This window comes from Triticum aestivum, chromosome 3B (genome assembly GCF_018294505.1).
Source record: "Triticum aestivum cultivar Chinese Spring chromosome 3B, IWGSC CS RefSeq v2.1, whole genome shotgun sequence".
In the NCBI taxonomy this organism is placed as follows: domain Eukaryota; kingdom Viridiplantae; phylum Streptophyta; class Magnoliopsida; order Poales; family Poaceae; genus Triticum; species Triticum aestivum.
Genome location: NC_057801.1, coordinates 844772479 through 844788824, shown reverse-complemented (window position 1 = coordinate 844788824; position 16346 = coordinate 844772479). Strand labels below are relative to the sequence as shown.

The 16346-nt window shown below is 46.7% G+C and overlaps 1 protein-coding gene across 2 annotated transcripts; it reads right to left on the bottom strand.

Moving 5' to 3' along the window:
- Positions 1-7307: 7307 nt before the first annotated feature.
- On the bottom strand, positions 7308-8818 carry LOC123072879 (soluble inorganic pyrophosphatase 1). 2 transcript variants are annotated; one of them, XM_044496549.1, is made up of 4 exons: positions 8635-8818; positions 7902-8510; positions 7718-7799; positions 7308-7608 (listed from the first exon to the last, which is right to left on the bottom strand). In XM_044496549.1, the coding sequence occupies exons 2-4, from the start codon at positions 8476-8478 to the stop codon at positions 7566-7568; spliced, it is 702 nt and encodes a 233-aa protein (XP_044352484.1). In that variant the 5' UTR covers positions 8479-8510; positions 8635-8818; the 3' UTR covers positions 7308-7565. The 2 variants fall into 2 exon arrangements, with proteins under 2 accessions (XP_044352484.1, XP_044352483.1); XM_044496548.1 differs by having other exon boundaries at positions 7902-8723.
- Between the last annotated feature and the right edge of the window lie 7528 nt (positions 8819-16346).

The window sequence follows — 16346 nt, the reverse complement described above, 5'->3', positions numbered from 1 at the left end:
ATCTCAATCTGTGCTCCTTTGCAAAAGTTACGACTAACACAGTGCGGCCCGATAGCCGGAACAAGACACCCATATAACCCATGTCTAATACATGACGAAAGTTGTCATCTGTTTTGCGCGAGCGATTTAGCCCTCAAGATGGCCTCTAATCTAAAAATGTTTAACACGAAACTTGTTTGTCTTGTCGAAATGGATAAAGAAAATTCTGGGCGCATTGCCATCCGAAGTGGTATGCGGTCTGTGGATCCCGAAAATTGATTGTTGTCTCAGACCAACCTAAATGAGTTTTGGTGGATTTTGGAAGAATTTGGATGGGATTTGAAGTATTTTTCTTGTATGGTAAGTTCAACCACCTCATAAATAGATGAGAGGTGATGACTAATTGAGCACACCATTGAGCAATCAATATATCACTTTTTACCTTCACCTTTACCTTCTCTATTGTTTTTCTTCTTTCTTGTTCTTTGTGTTAGAGAGCAACGATCCATGGGGCCATAGGAGCGATCATTCTTCGTGTTGTTCTTATGCTTTTTTTGCTTCTTTTATTTGGTTTGTTTTTTAATCTTTTCTTTTGATTCTTCTTTGTTGCTTCTTTTGTTGATTTCTCTCTTCTTTGTGTCTTTTTGAGTCTTGTGTTTAGAAAAGAGAAAACAACAACAGGAATTCTGTTTGGCTCTTATGTCATTTATCTTTGATCTAATAAAGATACCCAAAATTATTTTCATGTCTTCTCTTTTTGTGTACAGTTGTTTGCATATTTCAGCTTAGTCCACGGCCACATTTGCACTATGTTATTTATTATGCACATCACTCGATCGTGTAGGTGACAAGCAATAATGACGATTTAGTTGATGAAGTGGCCGTGGTAAAGAAAGCGGTATGAACTCCACTTTTTTGTGATGGGCTATGTCCAAACTTACAGTAGTTCCTTCCAAGCTAGCTCTCTCATCGTGAGGACCCCGCTTTAATTGATTACTGTGGTTGGGGGCCGTCATTGCGGGCCGCTTGAGAGGAAGCTATGTGCATCTCACTATCATGTCAAAAAATTTAAAAAATATATTCTTATGTCACGTGGACATCACAACCATCTTAAAAGGAAAAAGAAAAAGCCTAGAAAAACTTTTCTCGAAGAAAGGTCTCCCTATCATTTTTAAAAACTCTAAAAAAACTTTCTCACCGTGACCAACCAGCATGCGCCACATGGCGTAGCTTGTTGGCCACCATTCTAGTGCCTCTTAATGGGTTTAATTTTCCTTCCAAGTGTCAGATCTTGCAGTTAGAAATCATACTCATCCGTCTGGAATTACTTGTCATAGAAATGGATATGGATATATCTAGAACTAAAATGCATCTAGATACATCCATTTTTGCGCCAAGCACTGTTCAAAAAATCTTCTGATTCAGCGATTTATCATCCGATTTATCGCTACTCATGGGGTGACCGATAAGATTATGCCTTATCTTAACTGTTTATCGTTTGGACCGATTTATCACTCAGAGAAGCGATTTATCAGGAATATATCAATAAATCGGGCCTATTACTAACATTATGTGTTTGACACGAGAAAAACATCGGCTAAGGACTCCGGGGAGAAGGGAAGAAGGGAGTGTGTTTCTCTCAGACGCCGGGGAAAGAAAACTGTGTATGCGGGCGTGCCAGTGTACTTAGTACACAAAAGAAAAAGAGATACGGGAACATGTATTTCATTAATCTCACTGGATAAATAAAATTACAATATCCCAAAAAAAAGGGTGCGCTCCGTGGCCTACTAGCACGGCCAAGCTGGCTGTGGCGATTGTGTGATCTCCTGGTTCCCGGGGCCTCGAAAAGCTCCCGGTTAATTACTCCCGCGGGTTGCTCCGCGGGATACCTCCGATTGAGCTGTGTGGTCGTCTTCGTCGTCTTCGCTTCGCGTTCTCCATGCATGATGATGGTGATGTGTGTGTGGGCGGCGGCAAAGCCCGTGTCCTCGTCGGTACACGCGCCGCAAGTAGCGTGGCCTTTGCGGTGGCCGCGCTTGCCCTCGCCGTCGTGCCTCGTCGGTCTTGGCGACGTTGGAAGAGTTGTTGTTGGGGTAGCATGGATCGCGCTCGGCTCGGACATCTCGACGACCAGTAGCTTCTCAGGGTGTGCAAGGGGCTACGCCTTGCGGGAGTAATTGTCGGCTGAGACCAGCATCGGTGATGACCGTCGCGTTGCTCATGCCAGCACGGCCTGTGTAGTCGACGCCTCGTCCCGCCGAGTCCACGGCAGTCGGCGTAGTCAAGGCATCGTCTCACGAGATCATAGAGGAGCGGTGTTGTTGTTGAAGTCGCGTCGCCTTGCAGCCGCGCCTTGTCCTCGGGCGGCGCCAACTTGCTCGGCTCCGGCCTCCGAATGAGTGTGGCGCGGGTAGCAGCGACACAGGGTAGGAGTGTCCGGGCGCCGAGTGGACGTCGCCGTGCTCTACATCTTCAAAGTGTGCAGCGAGGCGGAGTGGACAATAAGCAGAAGGTAGGGAGCTGCGTGTCTCCATCTTCGGCGACACCGAGCATGATGAAGTAGATCGGTATGCTAACAAGCACCGTCGGCGTCTTCTTCGGGTGGCAACCTTCTCGCCATCAGCCGGCTAGAAGATACGTGAATGGCTCATGCATGTGCACATGCTATATCTGTTGATTGCGCCTGTATTCCTTGCTTCATTCTTCTGTACTACAGAGCACCTGTAGTTGGCTTCAACGACAAAAAGAGGAGAGCTGGTGTAGCGATAGCTCGTATGTCGCGCCGGTCACTGCACGCGGAGATGAGCCATCCGGCCGCCTGTCTTCCCGTCTTGAACATGGGCCTTGCACGCACACGGGTACATACTAGAGGCTATTCTTCAGGTGTAGACCACGCCGCGATGTTCGGTTAGGCTCTAGTGACAACATCACCAAGGCACCATTGAGTCCGGGCATGGCGAAAGAGAGGCACGACGCCGGTGTCGAAGCGGGGTGGTGAAGGAGCTCCTCGTGATTGGCGCTGACTTGACGAAATCATTGGCAGGCGGCGTCCCGGCCGGCTCTGTGGCTTCGTACTCCATGTCACCGGCTCGATGAAGTGGGCGAAGTGTGTGTGACGGTGATCTTCGCGGCGTCGAGGTCTCGAATGGCATCTCTCCGACGTGACGAAATATTCATCATCTCGTGTAATATTGAGCATAGTGTCGTCGTCTTCTATGATACCATCACGGTGAAGTGGACTCGAGCGGTGATTGTGACCTCCGCGCCATCGACCTCCATGGCGCAAGCTTGACGACATCGACCGTGGCGGTGTCTCGGGACGACCCGTGTCATCGTCCTCCACGGTACCGTCGTGACGAAGCGATCGCGCGTGATGATGGCGATCTCCATGACGTTCACCTCCATGGCACCGGTTTGGCGGTGTCGGCGGTGGGCGGCGTCTCGGCGAACTCTCTCTGTGTCGTCGGCTTCCATGGGGGCGGCTTGACGACATCGACGACAAGTTCTTCGTGGCGTGCTCCATATCGTCGTCCTCCGCGGCACCATCGTGATAAAGCGGTCGCGAGTGATGATGGCGATCTCCGTGGCGTCCACCGTCTAGCGGTGATGAGCAGGGGCGGCCTCCGTGGCGTCGACCTCTGTGACACCGACCTAGGTAGCGTCAGCGTCCATAGCGCGGGCTTGGTGAAGATGAGTTCCGGCGACGCGTCGTCCTCATCGCGCAGTGATGAGTAGGGTGGCCACCGTGGCGTCGACCTCTGTGACACCGACCTCGGTAGCGTCGGCGTCCATAGCGCGGGCTTGGTGAAGATGAGTTCCGGCGACGCGTCGTCCTCTTCGCGCGGTGATGAGTGGGGTGGCCACCGTGGCGTCGACCTCTGTGACACCGACCTCGGTAGCGTCAGCGTCCATAGCGCGGGCTTGGTGAAGATGAGCTCCGGCGTCGCGTCGTCCTCTTCGCGCGGTGATGAGTGGGGTGGCCACCGTGGCGTCGACCTCTGTGACACCGACCTCGGTAGCGTCAGCGTCCATAGCGCGGGCTTGGTGAAGATGAGCTCCGGCGACGCGTCGTCCTCATCGCGTGGTGATGAGTGGGGTGGCCACCGTGGCGTCGACCTCCGGGGCATCGATCTGGTGACCACGACGGTGGGCGGCGTCGTGGCGTGCTCCGCGTCGTCGTCTTGGCCGAACCGTCGTGACGAGGCGAACAACAGGTTGTGATGACGACCTCTTCGTCGTTCTTTGTGGCGCTGGCTTGGTGAAGACCATCTCCGGCAACGTCGACTTCACCTTCCGGTCCGGCGGCTCCATCTCCGACGGGGGTCCGATCATGCGAACATTGCTCTTGGCAACGCTCCCGACCTGTGTGCGTGCATGCTATATGCAAAGAAGGAACAAGGAAAGGGATGGGTTAGATCAAAGTTTACGTTCGGGGAAGGTGAGCTTCGCGTCCATGTCACAGCCGCCGAGCTCCTTGTACGCCGGCCTCCTCTCTCCGTGTACGCCGGCTCGGGTACCTGCGTCTTTCCTCCTGCCGGGTAGATGGATGTATTCCTGAAGGAATGGAGTGCTGCGTGGTGGATGGATGGGTGCTGGAGGTGTTATGCGATGGATGTGTGCGTGCGTGAGTTCCTCTCCTCTGGCCGTGCCTCCGTCTGCCAAGAGGCCAACTCCATCGACGCTGCCGCACGGGCGCGTCTCCTCCTAGTGTTTCTCGATGCCTCCGTGTATCTCCTCTCCTCGTGCGTCCCCCCCCCCCCCCCCCCCCCCCCCCACCCCCCCCCGCCTCTGCGATCTGATGCATAGGTATATATAGGCCGTGGGGTAGGCCGCCGAGTGACGCGTCGCGAACGGTTGCTCCCTATTTTACTGGAAGAGATATGGATGCGTGGAGATGAAACGTCCCGATGTTTTAGCTTTGGCTCATCCCAATCCTTTCTATCTGGCGGAGATGCTTATCTCTTCGGCGGTTCTTCTTGACGTACAAATCTGCACACAAAACCAATTACCTGATACGCCCCTAGTTCACGTGGCTGCTGGTAGGCCTGTTCCTCTCCAAACGTGTGAAGCTGAGTTCATGGGCCAGGCATACGGGTATTGAGATACTCGTGTATGCATACGCGGCCGGCTGGTGTAACCATATTTGATGTCCTGTATATACGCCGGGTCTTGGGACCACGTACAACCCGGCCAGGTCACGCGCGTACGCACTGGCTATACCAAGTCATGATCATGTGCTAGTACGCACGTAGGTAGTTTTGTCATGCATATGCACGTGTATGCATGGAACATGCAATATGGTCAATAGCCCATTAACCCTCACTTTCGATCTAAGGGCATCTACACGTGCAAGGGCACTCCTTGCTCCATGCATTAAAAATGTATGTATATCATGTGGGCACATTATCATTAAGACAACTCTTTCTTTTTAGAATTATCTATTCCCATTATTTTTGTACTATATATAGTACAAAATCTCGTCGAACATTATGTTTGCAAAAACTATGTTTATTTGTGTTTTGTGGACCTTGTTATACAATATGCACTATTGTCCTATTATGTTTCTGATTATTACGAGGATTCAAAGGCTAGGAATCATAGTAACACTTCTTTCCAATATTGTTTTGGTGTTTAATATATCATATTTTAGTGTTGGGAACTTGGGATTTGCAAAAAATGGCCGATTAATAGTCCACCGATAAAATTGATTAATAGGCCGATTTTTGATTATTCTCTAATCCCCAGCTGACCGAGACGCTAGCAATAAGCGATATCCTCAACATTGGCGCCAAGTAATTCCGGACTGAGGGAGTATTACATAAGGTAGTTGAAAACAGAATGACTTCCTTTTATCACTTGGCCACTACCATTGCCTTAATCAAGGCTTAAGATGAGCTGTAGCTCAATCATATACCAGTATATGTATATGTAGATATGTATGTAACACAAAACAAGAATGTAATGTATGTATGTTGATGAGGCATACTTTTTTCGTCAACATCGTTCATGCATCAAGTGGCAAGGCAGCACCAGATCACCATCCATCAGTCAGCATCCTGCTCCTACCTTCTCAGGCACCAGATCACCAAATTTGTGAAACATGACAAACATGGCCAGCCTGCCACTAATGAAATTCATGGGTCCCTTGAAAAGGTCTACTTATGATATATGTTTGTTGTTTGATGCTCACTCATCACAGATGACGAAAGTGATGATGAAGATAGTGACGATGATGAGCTGCTGATAGTATTTTTCTATGCATGTCTCATCTCCCATTTGTACACCCCTGCCTGCACCGATGGTCAAGAGCATATGGCAGGGCAAGACTTGATCATAGATGTGCCAAGATCTATCTATGCTTGATGGCATGAAATCTCTTGTAAATTCACATTGTTTTGCTGGTGATTTATTTACTTTACTGCATGGAAGGTGAAATGAGGAATGCCACTTGTGACTAATCGGTTAGCATCCAAGGTGTCCTTCTCTTTTTTGATTTGAATATGATTGGCCCCTCGGCTTTAAGAAACATGGCTATGGTGAATGTCTATGGCTGTGGCTTGTACATACGAGTTCTTGAATGACATTTGTCAGTAATATCTGACTTTGGTGAAGTGATTCTAGTTCTAGGCATTACAAAAAATGACACACATCACTCAACAGATAGCACCACACCACAAGCATTGATGTATGTTACTTCGCTAGAGCATATTTGTTTGCTGGTGAGATGGTTTGCACTTGAGACAGAGTTTTCAGCACCCTGGTGCCCCTACACCCTCTATGAATAGTAAATTCAAAAAATTCAAAAAAAAAAATCACAAAAATTCGAAACTTTCGGACATCAAACAAGATCAAACTTTCGATGATCTTGCAAAGTTTCAGTTAAAAATAACAAATGGGGAGCCCTCACCTAAACAAGCAAAATCAATATTCAAAGTTTATGTACACTTTTGAGCAGTGAATTTGTTTTTTTTTGTGAGGGCTCCACGAAGGTTATTTGTTCCTGAAACTTTGCAAGAACATCAAATCTTTTATCGCTGAAAGTTTCAGATTTTTTTTCAATTTTTCACGAATGTACTGTTTATGAGGGTGTAGAGGCACCCGGGTGCTGTTACACCTTTCTCTTTGCACTTACAACAAGAAAAGGAAAGAGCACTGAGCACATTCTTACCTTATCTGGTAGGGCAAACTTTTATTTTTGCAGAATCTGCATTGGTCAAATAGGAAATTCATTTTCTAACTCGTGGTTCGGTTGGTCCCAAGTATTTAGTGCCGGGCTTATGCGACAAAATAAACGATTCAGCAGATATTAGCAATGGGGGAAAAAATACAGTAATGCCAGCATCTCATATTCAGCCAGGAAAACGTATTACATAAGCTGGATGGAAAAGGAGTGACTTCTTTGTCTGGCTACTACTGACTTGATCCCTGTTTTAGATGAGGTGTAGCTCCATTGATGTATGTATGTAACAAAACAAGAATGTATTGTATGTATGTTTATGAGGCATAATATTCTCGTCGACATCGTTGGTGCAGCAAGTGGCAAGGCGGCACCAGATCACCATCCATCAGGCACCATCCTCCTCCTACCTTCTCAGGCCCTCCACAATGTAAGTAGCATATAGATCCCTGAAAACGAAAACGACGCAACATCAGCTCAATGCATATATTACTCGAATGCTAATTGATCGCGTTTCGACATGAATCGAGGATCGAAAACCGGGGAATGGGGACTGACATGGAGTGCTGGATGGCCTCGTAGGCGTCCTCTGACGGCAGGAAGTCGTTGACGGCCACCTCCTTGTTCTCGTTCTTCTTGTCTGATGAATTCCCCAATCAATCAAAATCAAAGAAACACATATCAGGAACACATTCTCTTGTGACGAATTAACCTGATCTGATCAGAGGCATCAATGACTCACAGTCCTCGAAGAATCTTCTGATCTCGGCGAGGCGGTGCGGGGGCAGCTCCTTGATGTCGTTGAAGTGGCGGTACTCGGGGTCGTCGGCGCAGACGGCGATGATCTTGTCGTCGGCCTCGCCCTGGTCGATCATGGGCATGAGTCCGATGGCCTTTGCCCGGAGGAAGCACCCGGGGACGACGGGCTCCTGCATGATGACGAGGACGTCGATGGGGTCGTCGTCGTCGCAGAGGGTGCGCGGGATGAAGCCGTAGTTGTGCGGGTAGACGACGGAGGAGTAGAGCACCCGGTCCACCTTGATGAGCCCCGTCTTCTTGTCCAGCTCGTACTTGATCTTGCTCCCCTTGGGGATCTCGATCACGCAGTTGAAGATGGTGGGCGCGTCGGGGCCGATCTCCAGGTCGTGCCACGGGTGCGCGGCGACCGAGCGGCGCGTGATGGAGGAGAGGATCCGCTCGTTGAGGGCCGGCGTCTTGGTCTTCGGGGCGGCGGCGGCCGTGCCGTTGGTTCCGTTGGTCCCGTTGCCGTTGGTGGACGGCTCCTTGGTGGCGGCGGTGACTTCCTGTGAGGGAGCCATGGATCTTGCAGCAAGGCAAAGTGAGATGTGATCTGTGAAAATGGAGGTGTGCAGTGTGTTAGTCGGCGGTGTGGAGGAGATCTGGCCGGAGCAGAGTATCAGGGGGAAGAGGAGGAGTATGAGGGGGACGAACGCAACGCAAGGAAGCAAACGTACCCGAGGGACTTTGCGTTGAGTAGAATGGAAGAGAAGAATGGTGCTGTACTGTGCTGTGGACTCAGCAGCTGTGGTGTGATGATGAGAGGAGAGGAGACTCTGCCTCCCTTTTTATAGGCCTCGACTGACTGACTGCCGGTGCAGGGAGGGCAGAGGAGGAAGAAGATGAGATCGTGTGGCCTTCCCTTTGCTGCGTGTTGCCGGGCCGGCGTCAATTTACATCTGTGTGACTGTCTATGACGTGCCTCCACGTGGGACCGAGGCTGTTGCCGCCGCCGTGATGCCCAGGCCACGTCAACGCCAACAAATGCATGCGCGTTAGATTTCTGTATAGTACTCGCATTTTTTAATGTATGTACGTATGTATGTATGTATGTATGTGCCTCCTACGTTTCCTAATATAGGACCTTTTAGTTTTTCCTTAATACGTATATATCTAGACACATTTTAGTATGTATGTTCACTCACTTTAGTATGTATGTATATAGTCAATATTTTCTTTGTGGGTATATAGTTACTATTTTGAAATAGCTAAAATGTCTTATATTAGGTAACAGAGGGAGTATGTATGAGTATGTATGTATGTATGTATGTATAGTTGGTTGATGTGGTTCTGTGCCTCTGTATTTCACGCCATTCATCAGTGTGAGTTGTGCATCACTGAATGCCTGAATTTGGCAGCTCCACTGTCGCCTGCCTCTGCCATTTCTGCGTGTCGGTGGCCTTCCCTTCTCTTCTGTTGCACTACTGTCAGCACGGTCCGTGTGATTTAATTTAAATTGATTGAATCAACAATCAAACCTATTGGAAAAAAAAACGCGTGAGCCAGCGAACGCCAACCACCCCAAAAGGTTGTTCACACGGCCATTCTAGGTAGGCGCTTTCGTCATGTGCCTCTGCCATGCATACATACTACGACGATCACGCGCTTTTCTATGAGCTTCACCGGGCAGCAGCGTATAGGGTACGTACTGTACTATGACGTATGCAGCTCCGTCTTGTAATTTTGTACCCTCACTGTGGCTAAATTTCGTGTTTTGACCCTTTTTCTGAAACTTGATTGAGATCTAACCCTACCTTGCAAAATTTTCAGGATCTGATCCTTTTCTTACCGCCTGGGTCCATGACGGTAGGGTATAACAACCTACCGTCAAGGTCCCTGGCGGTAGGATTGCACACCCTATCGAAATTTTTTTCTAAGTATGGAATACAGTGCATGCTCGCACCTACCTCCGTGCACCTTAACGGTAGGCCCCGGCGTTAGCAAAAGAGTCAGATTCCGAAATTTTTACAAACTAGGGTCAGATCTTGATTAACTTTCAGAAAATTGTCAAAACATGAAATTTAGACCCCACTGTCAGAAAAAAGCGTGGCAAAATCCATTACGCGCTGGGCACGGCGACCTGTTCTGCTTGTCCGTCGGTCGCCGTGCGCGCTCGTCCATCTCCACGGATCCAGCTAGATGCACTCGCTTAGTCAAGATTTTGAATTGTTCGAGTACTACTTGGAGTTAAAAAGAAAAGTAGTAGTTGCAGTAATTAAATCACTGACGATGAGAAAAGCTTACTAATCTGTAGTAGCTGTCTCCGTTAAGTTAGACCAACTTGAGAAGCTTGTGTAAGCTGGTTGTACTACACTACGACAACGATGACCATGGTGCTGATGATTGGGATATCCCCCGTCCGTTGGAATATCCATCCTTCCTTGTGTCTCAAAAACTCTGTGTATGAGCCACCGACAGCAGCCGTAAAGATTCAGTCCAACGACGTACTCCCTTCGGGTGAAAAAGCTTGTTCCAAACTTGTTTCTTAAATGATGCTATCTAGCACTAACTTGATACTAAATATATTTTTTTTCGAACGGAACGGAGGGAATAGTAATTAATCTTGCCCTTGCTTGCATTTGCATGTCTTCCTGCCGCGTGTGGGCGGGCTCAACCGACACATGCTTGCACTGCACCGACACGCTCCAGCGCCATATTCTTTTTAACCAGTGGCATTGGCATCTGTTTCCATTCGGATCCCTCTGTCTGTCTTTCTTTTCCCTGCCTGTTGGCTGTTGGTTTCTTCCTTCCTTGGGCAAGAATATAATAGAGCAGAACAGATGCTTAGCTTAGCATCCACAACTAGATCAGATCACTCCCGCTCCCGTATAAAAATAATATGCGCTCCTCCCTCCCTCCCCGGGGTGCAGCCTGCCTGCCTGCAACTCAACCATGCATGTGTCTGTCTGTCCGTCCAAGTCAAACGGTTCCACTTGGAGGCAAACCAATTGACTGAATCTCCTCTACGACAACCGTAAAGTCTGCCCGCGCGCCTGATAGATGCAGTAAGGATCGACTGAATCTGCTCTACCATCGCTTCCATTCGATTCTGTCTGTCTGTTTGTTTGTCTGTATGCCTTTCATATACTGTTTGCTAGAAACGTAGTACTAGTACGTCCACGGCTGGATGCAATTGAATAGACTTTGAGAATGAACTAACGCGTGACCAATCACATGGACAATCGTGCCTCTGCATTTTCTTTTCCTGCCTGCTGATGCACGACAACCAGCACTTGATGTATCTTCATATTTGTTTTACGGAGAAAACTTCTTACTACGACTAATACATAAATACCCCGCAAAAAATGTTTAGAGAATGCTTGCCATTTCTTCGCATCTGCTTGCCATTTCTTCTCCTTTTCCCCAGCTACACGTATATACATCAAACTGTCCGCATCGTACATTCGTACTGTACTCCGTTAAGAGAATGCTTTCTAATTAATATGATAAAACTGATTGCCAAACGATTCATTGATTGATTGATGTAGTACAAGGACCGACGGTGACCTGCCGCTTCCAAGTTTGTTAAGCAAAAAAGTTGCGACTCTTTGTTAGTTACAGATGAGTGGACATCTCTTTTATTCGATCGAGCACTTTAGGCACGGTTTTATTAAGAATACACTATTCTAGTATTGTGGTGCAGGCAAGCAAGCAGTATCTATGCTTCGATGACACACACGATGGACACGCGCTCCTCGTGTTATATATGCTTTGTTGGCACTCAAGCAAGCACTAACAAACGCGATCAACAACGGGCAATTAGTAGTTGCTTGTACGACATACATTGTAGTATATGTTGTACTAATTGAAGGATGGTGATGGCGTCCAGTTGCAATTGCATGCGGTTCAGCTGGATCGATCGCCCTGATGATGGAATTGCATAATCTATATATGTATGTGGTTGTTACGGCCAAGCTAACTGCATGCTAATTAAGCAGCAGCTGGTGGTTACGATGATGACGCATGGATATCTATCGATCGATCCATCCATCCATCCATGGAGGTGAAAGTATCTATCGACAACTCCTTGTACTACTGGCATCCACACACGCCGCACATATATAAGCAGCATATGCTCTTTGGGACTTTTCAGAGAAGGTTGAGAGGGAAGACGAACGCAGATGAGGTAGCGAGGACTCGTGATCGAAGGATGATACCGTGGTGGAGAAGATGGAGAATTAACGGACGTTGCAGCCTCCCATCTTATAGCTAGCCAGATCGAGATCGAGATTGCTGCTTGTTGCTGACTTGGCCTCCCTGCATGACCCTTGGCTGCCGGCGGGCATGCCTCCAATCAGTCCATCATCAATGATGCGGTGCCACCTCCTCTGCGAGACTGCATGTCTATCTATTTTTCTGACAGTGTGTGTTGCCGCCCTCCCCGTGTCGTCCCCGCAAGATCGACTTTAAGGCACTCATCTACAAAATGCTATATATTGTACCCACTGAATATTCATTGGATACAGGACACCTGATGGGAATGGAATAGTTTGTAAATCTGTAATCATGAATTTTGAAATGGGTGGGTATACCCGGTTTATGTGGATAGGTTTGGGCAGAACATGGTTTTACCCACCCATATCCTACCTATTTTGCCATCCGTAGTGCTGATAATATCATGATGATGCAGAAATAATAAAAATAATAGTATAATAATTAGGGCTACTCTAGACTGTTACACATCATTAGCGGCCTACTATTGAACCAACCATATATATAAGACCATGTGACTAGTAAAAATAAAAGTTAAGACACCATCTCGATGATTCAATGAAAACCACATCGTAAACCTCTGATATACTCTAGATGTTTATGTTTCTATATATCTTATTATGATCTGGAGACCATTATCAAGATATTTTTTGTACCAAACACTTTATATATCTATACAAAATGGTTAAATGATAAACATGATGGGCATATACACTATATTCATACCAATGTCACAAGTTAATCCGAAAAGACATTTGTTTTGACTTACCTTTTCCTGAGACAAGAAGATTGGGTTTAAATGTCATTTTAAAGTGAATTATATTGCAAATAATATTTTTTAATATGTCTAAATTACCATATATAATATATAAAATATGATTGTGAGTTGACCAAATGATGTATAAAAATTTAGTATAAATTATATTTGTTTTAACTCATCCCAACGGCCAAAATTGTACATATACCACCTCACTAAGTTTTTATTACAGGAAATCTCACAGACTTGTGATGATAGATGAATTTTTTTCCGAATATTTATCTTGCTACATAGGTGCTCATTAAAGTTATACTTTATAAAAGTTATGTATCGGCACACACATAAATATTATCATGGGACAGTCTCTCAATCGAGTGACTCATTCTTACAATCAAGCGGCGCGACAAGCTGCAGGCGGTTGCCGCGTGGTTAAACGCGAGCGCGGTGACCGTAGGGAGGGAAGATGGGGTCGGACGGGGAGGTCCTCACTGGCCATGTAGTTGTGCAACGGTATGCTCGATGGAGGGGCCGGAGATGCGTTTCCGGCGATGGTGCGGCGGATGGCGGCGTCGGGGGCCCTTTCCGGTCCGGGAACGGGGAGGAGGATGAGGACGACGGCGAGCGACGGGCGGGGCGGCGCCGGTGATGCTTCGAGGAGGCGGGGTCCTGATGTGGATCGAGTGGGCGAAGGAGAGAGACGATGGTGTCCGGGGCCCGCTGCCCCGACCTAGATCCGATCGGGAGGGAAGAGGAGTGAGGGGATCGTTTCCCCGATCCAGATTGGATCGGGAAGAGGGAAGGAGAGAACGAGGGAGTGGGGGAAGTGGTGCGGCTAGGGGGGTTAGGGTTTCGTCACCAGGGAACTAGGGAGTGGGGCGCCGGCTGGGCCGGCGGTTTGGTTGGGTGGGATGGGCCGAGACCCATGGGGAGCGGGGGTTCTTTTCTTTTCTGTTTTATTTTAGTTACACATTAATTTTAATTTAGTAAAATATATCTATAGCCCCTAAAATAATATTTCAGAACAATACATTACTATAAAAAGTTTTACCCTGATATAAAATAGTTTAGTATTTTATAAAATACCAAAGGCGTTCAAATAGTTGTTTTGCTACTGTTTAAATCATTTTAGTGCTTTTAATCTTTTTACAAAAATGTGGTTCCTCCACCATTATGACATAGGATTTATTTGTCCCATTTTGGACATTTTAGTTTTAATGTTTGAAAATTTTACCGTTTGACTTGATTTTGAATTTAAATTTGAATCGGTCTCGAACTAACACAAGATTAGCAACAGTAACGATCGTGATGTGGCAACATTAACAGAGGTTTACTGTAGCTTAACTACCCGGGCGTCACAGTAACATAGATTTTTTTTTCTTGAGGAACAAGCAGAACGGAAGAAAAACCAAGACCGGAAAGTACCCGAGGTGGGCACAACCCACCTGGGCGCGCCAGGCCTGGTGCGCCCTGGTGTATCGTTCCCACCAGGATCACTTTCCTGGAAGTTTCCTATTTTCCGAATTTTCTAAATATTCCAAAACTGACAAAAAATAAGTTTGCGGATTTTTCGGAGTCCGTTTACTTACAGTATCACGTACCTCCTTATTTTCACGATTCTGGAGCATTCCTGAAGGACTCTTTTATGTGTTCTTCCGGTGTCAAAGTTTGGATAACATTGCTTTTAACATTAATGGACTAGCTGTCTCGTTGAGAGAACCCTCAGTTTGTCGACACAATAATAATGTTTGTGATCCGCTACTTCAGGACTTCTAGTAGTTCCTTTCAAGCTATCTCTGTCATCAAGAGGAGTTGTTTTTGTTGATTATTTTTCTTCATAGTATCAGATCTTTCAATTAGAAATCATATTACATAAGGTAGTTTGAAAAAGAATGGTTTTTTTTTTGAACTGGCCAGCAATTGCTGGTTTTTCATTGGCTTAGCTGGTGGGAGCGACAAAGATGTTTGATCAAGTGATCGGTGAGTGATGGAGAAAAACAACAAAAGATAATCATTGAGTGTCAAGTTGATATCTCACGGTACATGCCCAAAAGGGTACTCTAAGCATGCAGCTCCCGCAATCCTCCATTTGCTCCATGACTTCCTTTTATCACCTGGCCACTACTACTGCCTTAATCAAGGCTTACGATGAGCTGTAGCTCAATCATATAGTATCATATATATGTACGTATGTACGTAACACAAAACAAGAATGTAATGTATGTATGTTTATGAGGCATTATTTTTTTCGCGAACATCGATTCCTGCAGCAGGTGGCAAGCATCACCAGATCACGATCCATTAGGCAGCATCCTCCTCCTATCTTCTCAGTATAGTCGGTGCAGGCAGGCAGGGGACACGCGCTCTTCATGATACATACATATGCTTTGTTGGCACTGGATCTCGGCACTTTAAGATGCGATCAACAATGAGCGATTAATTAATTTCGTGGTAACACATAAGTAGTAGTTTTATATGAAGGCTCGTGGTGGCGTCCAATTGCAATTACGATTACAAGTGTTGGCACAAACAAGTGTTATTTCGGTAAGTGTTATGAACAAGTGTTATTTTGATTGTTATTACTTTTGTAATCTCTATTAGTTCATTACTAGGCGTAACATGGTCTTTTAGCATGTTATTTAATAACCTTTAGTCCATGTTTAGTCCCTCGAACCAAACAGGTAGGGACTAGGGACTTATTAGTTGGGACTAAAAAAAGTCTCAGGACTTTTTAAACAAACAGGGGCATAATATGCTTTGATGACACTCAATCTCTGCAATGGAAAACGCAATCAACTACAAGAGCGATTAATTAATTTCGTGGTACGACATAGGAGTAGTTTTTATATGAAGGCTCGTGGTGGCGTCCAATTGCAATTGCATGCGGTTGAGGTGGATTGATCGCCCGGGAGATGGAGTTGAACCATCTTATCTTTTTTTTTTAGAACCATCTTAATTATCTTAGCTAGCTGTTACGGCCAAGCAAGCTAACTGCTTAAATGAGCTACTGGTGACGATGATGGTACATGGATATCCCGTTCGTCTGGTCGAATATCCATTCATTCTTCCATCTGAAACCACCTCTGCACGCCACCGACAGTTTCAGCAAATTCAGTAAAAGTAAACCTTGAATTTGGCTTGCTTGCCCAACCGGTAAACATGCACCAGACAGACTGGCCACTAGCGCTACTGGAGAGTGGAGACTGCTTCACACCACTCAACCATTAGTTAGCTAGCTAGCTGGAGTCCCATCTCATCAACTGCTGGAACCCCCAGTAATTCTGCTTACGAGTAATGCACTGATGCTCATGCTCCTAATCCATGGCAGATTCTGTTGCCTGTCGGTCGGTGGCCTTCCTGAATCTGAACTTGAACTGAATGATGCATGCAGTGATAAATAAACACATAGTAGCGCGTGATCTA